The 10,383-nt window shown below is 44.1% G+C and overlaps 1 protein-coding gene and 1 long non-coding RNA gene across 2 annotated transcripts in view; one reads left to right on the forward strand and one right to left on the reverse strand.

The window, feature by feature from the left end:
• Positions 1–37: 37 nt before the first annotated feature.
• LOC121674134 lies at positions 38–1,871 on the reverse strand. The gene is made up of 2 exons (XR_006019465.1): positions 1,223–1,871; positions 38–329 (listed from the first exon to the last, which is right to left on the reverse strand). It is a non-coding gene; the product is annotated as an uncharacterized LOC121674134 (long non-coding RNA).
• A 2,542-nt stretch (positions 1,872–4,413) lies between these two features.
• The window catches only part of LRRC74A (leucine rich repeat containing 74A), a 32,541-nt gene continuing 26,571 nt past the window's right edge, over positions 4,414–10,383 (forward strand). Inside the window, 6 exon segments of the mRNA XM_042047277.1 lie at positions 4,414–4,585; positions 5,800–5,890; positions 6,429–6,533; positions 7,160–7,236; positions 7,801–8,099; positions 9,102–9,151. Coding sequence (XP_041903211.1) covers positions 4,491–4,585; positions 5,800–5,890; positions 6,429–6,533; positions 7,160–7,236; positions 7,801–8,099; positions 9,102–9,151 — 717 coding nt within the window. The 5' untranslated portion in view covers positions 4,414–4,490.

Consider the following 10,383-nt stretch of genomic DNA (forward strand, 5'->3'; position numbering starts at 1 on the left):
CCCCTGTTCTCCAGAAATCCAAACAGGATTATTTTCCGTTGGGTTTTTTTTTGTTGTTTTTGTTTTTGTTGTGGGTTTTTTTTTTTTGGGGGGGGGTTTGTTTTTTTTTTTTTTTGTCTCCTGGAAAGCCAGCATTTGCTCCAGATGTTACACAGGCTTTTCGAACACCACTGATGATAGCCACGGTTTTCCAAAGCACAACCTCTATGCGGCAGTGCTGATGGGATGGGGGAGACAGCAGAGCAGGAGCGTTCCCTCACCCGGTGCTGCTGAGAGGTCATCAGAGGTCTGCAAAATCAGTCATCGCCTGGCTGTGAGTACTCTGGCATCTGCAAGTGGAGACCCATCACATGTCGAAAACGGTTGCATATGAAAAGCAAAGTCCTGGTTGAAGTCCAGAATGTCAATGTTTACTTCACAATCAAATGTTTTCAACATCTAAAGGCAAACAGATTGAGCTGAGCACGCTACAGCTTTTTACACCAAATACACATTTCTAACGTGTAATCTCAGTAGCCTTCTTCCAAACTCTAAAATGGGTACCTGCACTGAAGTCAAGATTCGTGTTATCCCTGCCTTTTGCACTGATGAGTGCTGCCAAGCAGTCCTCTTGATGGTCACCAGCTGCTGTCTTATGGGTTATAATTAAATGAAACACTTGGTGTGTGCAGAAAATCATGCTGTGTCCACAAGAGCCAGAGAAGCCAGTGTCCACAAGAGACAGAGAAGCCTGCAACTTTATTCAAGTAAAGGGAGAGTCCACTAGACCATACCCCCATAGGCTCTCTCTCAAGTTTTTGGAGGACGCAGCCTCCTTTTATCCTAAACTCTTGGCCGCATGTTGCCCTCTTCCTTTCCCCATTAGCTGAGGTACTAGGAAGGTACAGACTTCCCAAACTGCCTATTACACATTGTCCTAAAGAATAGAAGCTCAAATTATCTGGGTCCTGCAAAAAATGCAGGTTGATGTTCATGAAGACATTAAGACCCATTTTTAAGACGTTAACACCCATTTCTCCTAAAATCCCCACAGCCATTCTTCCAGAACCTGATTGGTTCTTTCAGATCAAGTCACTTGTGAAGACATTAAGACCCATTCTGCCATCAGTAATTAGCACAATGAGTGTCCACAGCTAGGATCTCAGATGATGTTATAATGTATATAAATAATAATCCTACCACTCTCTTTTTCAAATCCCTGTTTATAATAAACACCACAGACCTTAGAAGCAGGGACTTGTCTCAAATCCCACAGATGTCTCTGGCAAAGCACTGGACTGTGATCACCTGTCTCCTGTTGCAGTAAGCAATCCATCACTGGTTTCTAGTCAGAGAATGGAGGGTGTTCTCCAGAGGAAGGATCTGCAATATTAAGAGCTCATGACTGGGTCATTTAAAACCAGCCTGTTCCTTAAAAGGAAAGATCTAAGAAAAGATCTGCAGAGCCAACCCACATCAGAATAATCAGACTGAAATCAGAGAGGAATGTTAGCTGGTGCTACAAACAAGCAACCAACTGTGGCCAAGTAGCCACAGTTGTTTGGCCTACACTAGAAAAATATTTACAGATTTGGCAAAAAAATCAAAGCTGACAATGGTCATCTGCTTCAGGGTCAAGCCTTTCCCTGGGTTTTGTGGCATTTTGTTCTTTATCCAAATATAACCCTTCCACATTCTCTAATGACTGGACTATTTGAGAGGCCTATGTGGAACCTAGGGGAATAAAGCCACTAAAATTATCCTGTTCTTGGGGAAATGGAAGTATTTCTAAGTGTATGAATTAGTTCTGCTCAACCTTTATCAGAAAGTTTCTTCTGTTACGGTTTTGGTTTTAGTACCTTAGGAAAAGTCACAAAGTCCTCAGTAAAAAAGATGTAAAATAATAAGCACTGAACAACTTTTGGCACCAACAGTAGTTGGTGGGATGACTGAGTACTTGATTCAAGGCCCCATTAAGTGCTGACATGTTTACAAGCCACACTTTATTACTGAACATACTGGGAATTTGGCAGTAGGGAAGTCTGAATCTGTTCCAGACTAAAAAGGTGAGTACATTCTTGTCCTCATGTCATTTAAGACTGTAATGCCACAGTCTGATTTTATCATGAAATTGTACAAACTGGAATATGAACTTAAAGGAGACAAGAACTCTTAACAGCAGCCTGTCATGACTCTGCTGGGGGGAGAGGGTGGGAGGTCCACAGCCAAAATGATAGCTGTTCTCAGTTGTTGTGAGCTGACTGGATCCCAGAGCGATGGGGTTTCCAGCGCTGAAGGCCACCCTTAGGAGTCAGAAGGTGCAGGTGAGATCACATAAGGGTGATGTGGTATCACAGGGCAACCACAGGCTCTGCAGGACTTTCTCACAACACCAGGACAGCCCCTGCAAGCAAGACATAGGATTCTCCTGTTTATAAGCAGTACCAGAAGAACCCAGGTCTTACAAGTGACACCATTCCTCCTGGAGATGTTTTAATTGATTCCAAACAGCTGTTCCTTTATTGTGTAGGTGTGAGAAACTTACAGATCTAGGAGGTGGCTGTGAACTCTTCATTTACAGAAGAGAAAAAGCAAATGAACCTGCGACTCACTGGTGATGACACACAGAATGAGTCTGAGAAGGATGCAGGTGCAGGGTGTACTTACTAGCAAACTCACTCCAGAAATTGTCAGAAATGGCCAAAGAAAAATCAGCAGCAGCTAAGAGGGACTGCAACAGGCTGATCACCAGCTGGGAAGGCTTCTCTCCCTAGGCCAGGCAGCAAGGAGAAGAAGGGTGGCGAACAGGGATCCAGGGTACCAGTGGCCAGAAATGGGAGCTGCCATCTGGGAGCAGCTTGGAAAAAAAAAAAGAATCACTAGAGGACTTGCCAGTACCAGCTTCCAGGACACTCCACCCAGCTGCCCCTAATGCCTGTAAGAGGTGTCAGAGCTCAGCATCTTTTGAGACCAGATCCTGTTTGAGCTCTTCATTGCCCAGAAGGATAGGCAGGGCATGAGAGCAGCAGGGTTTTCTGAACCTGCTGCTCTCAGGTTCTGCTTGTACACAGCAGAGTCAGGTGCCAGGGCTGCTCACAGCTCTTTGGCCTGACTTCCTAGCTTAGCATAACAGTTTCTCTCAAAGTTATAAACCTCCTTTGGCCTGTCACTTAGTCATTACAAGTTAATTTCTTATTTTCCTTTGTTGTTATAGATGCAATTATTTGTTAAATAATGCAATTACTGTACAGCATGGACATATGTGGGACAACTCCTCTATGCTTGTTTTTCTGTATTTAAATAGTGCATAATGCAATTTATGAAGTGCAGGAGTCACTTCTGAATCTACCTCAGAAGGCTCAATCCACATACTGTGGGACTGACTAATGCACTGGGCACATGACGCATCTCATGAGTTCTTTACATGGGATTTAGACCTATTTTTATCCTTCCTTTTGTCTTTCTCACACTGGAGTAATGCAAGTAAACCCATCATTTGACAAATAAAATCTGGCAGAAGGAAAGGGTCTTAATAAAGGAGATGCAGCTGCAGAACTGGTTGAAATGTGGTGATGTGGGTGCCAGCTGGCCAGTCTTTCCCCCACATAGAACTGAATGAACAGCAAAACTGCTCCACATCACACATCAATGCTAGGTGACACCCAGGAAGGGTACAAAATTACAGGTTAATAGCCTGAAGCTCTAAAGGGAAATAGAGAGTAAGGGAAGAAGGCAGTAAAAGCAGTGACAGGGAATGAAAAGGAAGATTCAAAGTAGAAAAAAAAAAATGTATTATGCTATTAGCCAGAAATTATTTTGGCAAAATAACACTTCATTATTTTTTAATGCATTTAGTCCCCGTAAAAGGAAATTTTCCAAATTCTCTTTCTTTATAACTATAAAATAAACTAGGAATTGTGGGCAAGAGAAGCTGTATCACTTCCAGTAAGTCTACTTACACTCAGTCCCAATACATGGTAGCATTCAAATGCTTTTTCTTCTGCCATGCAAGAAGAGTATACTGGAAAGCATTCCCAGAGTCTGATCACAAGGTCAGCCCCCGTGGCTGGGGAATTGTGAGTCAGTTCAAGAGAGGTAGGAGCAGCTGATATCGGTTTGGCTTGCACATTTGTGGGGAAATGGGATGAAGATAAAAAAATTGCTTTGCCTGGTGGGCTGAGAAATTGAGAAAGGGGACAAAGGCAGCTTGTGAGGGAACAAGAACCTAATGTGGGAGAACTGTGAGTTCTCTGCACATGGCCTGAAGAACTTGAGGAGAGCTTTGTCCATCACTCCCAGAGGGAGCTCATCCCCACACTGGGGCCAGCACCATATGCATACACTGTTGCAGGGACTGCAGGGCAGGAAGCAGGGATGTAGAAGGAGTACATCCACAGCATGTTGAAGAGGGCCTTCAGTGAGAGGAATGGAAGATCCATCACATCCAGGGAGTCACATCTCTGCTAGGTTTGCATTGACAAACTGAATGTGTTTCACGGCACACCAGAATTATGTCCAAAATGGGTGAGTCTCAGGAGTCTGTGTCACTGGCTGATGCCTCAGCAGAGAAGGCAACGCAAGCTCCTGACACTGACCTAGGGGTTGAAATGGAATGATTTCTGACCATCTGCCCTCACTAGCCTTTCCTTACAGTCAGAGCCGTACTTACCGACTGGTATGTAACCAAAAAGGAGACCAAGGACATGATTCCTGCCAGAATTCTGACAGCCACATGTAATCTGGCTATTGATAAAGGTGGGGGAGGGGGATATGAATTTCCCTTTAAGAGCTCTCCCTTTGATGTCAAACATCTTTCTTCAACTGCTTTCTACGCACCAGAACTATTTCTTTGTTCTTTAGTGTCTCCTCTAGTTGTTAATAGAGCAGGAGGAGCAGCTAGCTGAAACCAGGGATGGGACTGTGGCCCTGTTTGTGCACTCCTGGTGAAACACTGCGTAGCTCTTGTGGTCTGCACACCATGGGTTTGCCACAACTGTACTAGTCTTTTCTGGTGGCTCTCCTCTTATTTTCTGCCTCGTGAAGTCAGTCATCTGATTAAACAAGTCTTGCACTCATTTTTGTAACAGTAGGATTTATCCGTAATTTAGGAAGAGAACTTTCTAACTTGTTATAAATGGAAGGAAAATCAAAAAACATAGTAACACAAGAACAAAGACTATTTTGTTAGAGGCTTCAGACTGAACTGGAAAATGGCTTTGTTGAGAGGGGAATTTGTCTTGAGGTTAGACCACTGAATGCATATAACAACATGGAGAAATATGAGCTCTAAGTATGGAGTTTGATGAAGGAATTCCAAATGACAGGTTTTTGTGGAAATACAGCCTCCAGCTGCACTGATATGTCTCACTGCAGCTGTGTCAACAACACCCAATGGCCAAGATGAAAATGCTGGGATTCTTTCTGCTGGTTGTAAGCCAGAATGTTCTGAGCTGCCCTACCTCTGCTGGCAATATCAGCTGCATGCTTCAATTAAGATTATAAAAAAAACAAAAAACAAAAAACCAAGTTTTTGCCTGATGTCAAAAGTTCTCAATTACACCAAAAAAGGTTCAATCACATTGCAGACTGGTGAGAAGCTGCAGCAAGTCACTGGATGTCAAATGGATAAGCAAGGAGGATACATTTACTCCTGGAAGTCTGGGATAAAGGGATGGGGAGAACCAGGGGATGATAATGCATAAGGAGTAAAACTGTACTGTTGCTGCATAGTGTTACTTAATTTTATTAAGTAGCTTAATTTACTTAATAGAGGAGGGGGGGACACTTAATGCACCACTCATCAATATACTTTTTCTCTGCAGAGCCTGAGAAGGCCTTAGCAGACATTATGGGCACAGAGCCCATATACTTGGAAGCATGCAGGCTGATGGAAGTGGTGCCTGTCTGTCAGGTTACAATGTAAGATGTAACCAAAAGTATGTATTCTATCACCATCTGTTAAAACCAGGTGGGGCAGTGTTCTTTATCTCTTCCATGACACATCCCTGATAACTCCCTCTGGGGGGTATCTTCTGTTAATGGGCCATCCACCCTCACTGCATGACTCATAAAATTACATCATCCCATTGTGAGATGCTCCGCCCAGAGGGAGGAACCAAGCATTCCTGCCTGGGTATAATCTGAGGTTTGGGACACCACACTCAGCCCTTACCTACTGGGTTCCCAGAGGAGAAGAGCTACATAACCACTACTGGGCCTTAGAGGAAGACCAGACCCTTCTACAGGATCACCCCTTCAAGAGAACCACATCTATCACTTCAGGAGGACTGCAGCCACCACCTAATCGGACTGGTACCGCCACCCTGCCAGACAGGGTGTCAGGTTGTATTCTGACTGTCAGTGCTTCTGTACTACTGCATTTATTTTTAATTTTCCTATTAAATTGTAGTTCTGATTTTGAGTCTTTCACTGGTTTGCTTTCAAACTAGTACACTGTCTCACACTTTATTCAAAATTTGGCCAAGCCTTACATAAATCAGAACCACCATGATCTAGGACATAAAGGTATCAAAGACATTGTTAGTGCTATGGTGGTGAGTAGCCAGTAACAGTGGGGGCAGCGTTTTCAAGAATAACAGGAATTTGAGGCCTCTCCCAGGCCTGAAAGTCATCAAGGAGTATAGTGTGGTAGAAAAAAACATAGGAACTCTGAGCATCCCTAATGTTTCTCATCCTCTACACATGAAAGTTTTGTGTGGCAACTGATGTCCTTTCATGGAGTTACCCCCAAAAGCAACTGATGCTCTTCCATGGGACACAAGCCCTCAGTGCTTCTAACCCCTACAGGGCCACAGATAGGACTGAAGGGACTCATATCCCACTCTGGGTTCTGCATAGGAAGGTGCTACATTCACCAATGGACAGGCCCAAGATGCCTGAATTGAAGCTCAGAGCTGAACCTGGGTCTCCAGGCTGGCACAAAGCAACAGAAGGTCCAATCCAGTCAAAATCAGTCCGGGAAAACATCTCTTTTGTATACCAATTCCCACTGCCATGGCTCTGTCACATCCCCTGATCACTGGCCTGCTCAAGACCTGCAATGCTTCCTGAAGTTTGGAGGAAATAGCCAGTGTCTGAACATTGAACTAAGGAAACTATCCTCCTTGTTAATTTTGCAGTAATTTTTTGTATGTCTCTGTTTACCTTTCTGTCTTCCCAGTCCACCACAACCATTACACAATTAGAATTGGAAGACAACTGCATTTTGGTAGAAGGAGCCATGTGCATAGTAGAGATGTGAGAGAATCATCCCTTCAAGAACTAGTACACAATCTGACATTGTTTGCAGTCAAAATTATTGCTCATCAAGTTCAAGCATCTGAAAGAAAACCAATTTTAACCAAATAACTGTTGTTCCCAGGCAAAAACATTCACATTCTGAAAGTCATGATATTTTCTGCTGCACTACTTTTAAAATGTACAAGCTTCTGAAAAGCAGAAGTGTGCATATAGTGGCGGTCTGGTGACTGGAACTGTTATCTTCATTAGCAGATGTGACAGTAATTACCACAACTAAGTCATTCCAGTTTATGCTTAGCCAACAGAAAATATGTTTTGGTCAGGAAATTCCATTCTCCAATATGACATGGAGAAACTTTTCTAACCAGATTAAGGGAATAATGCAAAATGTTCAGATATGAACGGGTGCAAATGTTCCTTCAATTTGAAATTGGGATATACAAAAAGCATTTTGATAGGCCATGGGATCTGAAAGAAAAGATTCTTGGCCAAAGGCCTCTTCGTTCACTGAAGACAAAGATCTATGTGAAACTGACGTCTCTAGGGCTTTATTTGTGTTAGGAAGGATACAGGGTTAAATACACCTATAACCTACACATTAATTACTGTCTGGATAACATTTCTCATATTGCTCATCTTGCATTATTCCCTTGGTATCTTGGGCATTAAGAAGACAGTAAAACCAGTACATTCTTTGGACTCATCCTTCTTATACTCCCTTCTTTTCTTCCAAAACATCTCTAATGAGCACCTAGACATATCAGGAGCTGAAACCATTGCCAGTTTGCTTTTGGATAATGTGTCCTACCTCAATGTTTTTCAGCTCTTGGGGGGCTGTATGCACACAAACACTGATGGCAGTAGAAGATAAGTAACGTGTTTCATTTCAGTCTCTCACCCTGAAAATATTACTCAGACCATGAGCAAAATCAATCTCTCAGCTATGTCTCCGATGGGAACCCAGAGTAACAGTGGAAATCTAGACTTAAAGTGATGTGATTAAATATTTGGCCTGCTCAATTTCCAGCATGTCTGAAAACCAGTCCCTCAAGAGAAACTTAGTTAATTTCTGGAGCATCTCCCACATCTTTGGGTAATTCCACTCCATGGAGCAAAGTAGAATAGTTACTAACTTCCCTATTGGGTCTGGCTGAGATGGAATTAATTTTCCCCATGGCAGCCCTCATAGTGCTGTGATTTGTATTGGTAGATAGAAAGGTGTTAACAAACACAGGAAAGTTTTGGCTCCCAAATCATCAAGCACTGTCTCTCCAATATCCCCCCTCACCATTAGGCTGGTGGTGGGCAAGATCTTGGGATGGAACATAGCCAGGACAGCTGATCCAACCTGACCAAAGGGATATTCCATACCATACATCTCAGCAATAAAAGCTACTAGAAAAGCTGTGGGTAGAGGGAAGGGACGATGGGCAGCGGCAGCACATTTGTTGTTACAATGTTTGTCTTCTGGACCACTATGTGTATACACCACTATACAACACCGTGTATGGAAGCCTGACTTTCTGGGAAGTGGCTGGACGTCATCTGGTAATGGGAAATAGAGAATAAATATTTTCTTTTCCTTTGCTCTAGTGTGTGACCTTTTCTTTTGCCTTATTAAACTTTCTCTTGACTCAAAACGGCTTTTTCTATGTTATTTTCTCCCCCGTTCTGCTGAGGAGGGGAGTGACAGGCTTGGTGAGCACCTGGTGTACAACCAAGGTCAACCTACCACAACTTCTTGCAGCCAGATATGGACTGTGATGGACCAGAGGTTCTACCTAAAAGCACAGCTTTGTGCAGACCCCAGCACAGCACCAAGAGAGAGATCAGTGCATTGTTAACATACTTTTCTTCCCCAGGAAACAACTTTGGAGAGGAGACTGCACCATACTTTGCTGAGGCATTAATAGTGAGTTACCTGAAATCCAAGGTCATTTGCAGCCCTCACTTGGCATGATTTCACTTGGCAATGCCCACATGATTTCCTGGCATAATTCTGCTAAGAGCTTAGTTCAGAAATATGAGAGGCTGAGAGGACACAGTGCTGTATGAACTACACCAACATTTTTTCAGGACAGCTGTGTGTGTCTGGCTGAGAAACAAACCTTCAGAACTGTGTAAGAGAACACAACTTCATAAAAGTTTGCAATTCTCCAGTAAATATTTTTACTGGAGAGGCTTGACTTCTCTGGATAGTTCCTGTCTCAAAGCCTCTTAATCATTTGGTACTTTCAGAAGCTGCCCTGAAGCAAGAGCTCTTGGTCAAGGGACAATGGTGGGAGTGGAACAGAGACAAGAACAGAATTGCAGGATGTGTTGCAGGCAAGACATGAGCTGTATGAGAGAAGTCTGCGTAACACAAAGTCCTAATGCTTTTGCTGTTTCAGGAAGATAATCACTGTGATGTTCTATGCCTGTTTGAGGACACACAGTGCCACAATCTCTGGGCTGCTGATGTCCCATTGTTGGGGTTTTAGTTTAGTCTTAGTTTTTTTCCTGTTAAAGGAATTTTCTCCTGTCTCGGTTTTGAAAGACAGGTGTCTGCTAAGGAAGGCAGAGGCCCCCCTTGAAGTGGCAGATATAACCCCTTTTCCCTCCAAGTTATTATATTCTGAAATCAAGGGCCTTTAGGCAAAGATGTGGGAAATAGGAATAACAGTTCTTTACTCTCTCTATATATATGTATATAACCAGTCAAACAAAACAACAACAACTCTGGCAGTAACAGCAATCACAAACCCAGTGCCAGCCTTCTCGGCTGTCAGGCTATTTCCCCTCGGGTGCAGTTCCGCTCGCAGCCGGCAGGGGCGCTGGCGGCTCCCGGTGAGCAGGGCAGGTGCGATGGTTCCCCCGCGGCTGCAGGGGGCGCTCTGGAGCGAGCTCGGGAAACACGCGGCACTGGTGCTCTGGGATCCCGGGAAGGGATGGAACAAAGGCTTCACAAACCCCTGGGCAGCCGATCCCGGACTCTCAGGAACAGCGGCTGAAGCGGCAGGGACGGACGCAAATCCCGGGTGGCAGACGAGATGTATCCAGATGGGAAAAGCCCACGGAGGCCCAGGCAGGCAGGGCGAGCAGGGCTACAGCGTAGCGGAAGCTCAAAGCAGCAGCGGGGCAGGGCAGCCACAGCCCGGTCTCCAG

The sequence above is a fragment of the Corvus kubaryi genome, unplaced genomic scaffold, assembly GCF_017639235.1.
Source record: "Corvus kubaryi isolate FWS band 111438036 unplaced genomic scaffold, C.kubaryi_AGA036_p1.0 66, whole genome shotgun sequence".
In the NCBI taxonomy this organism is placed as follows: Eukaryota; Metazoa; Chordata; class Aves; order Passeriformes; family Corvidae; genus Corvus; species Corvus kubaryi.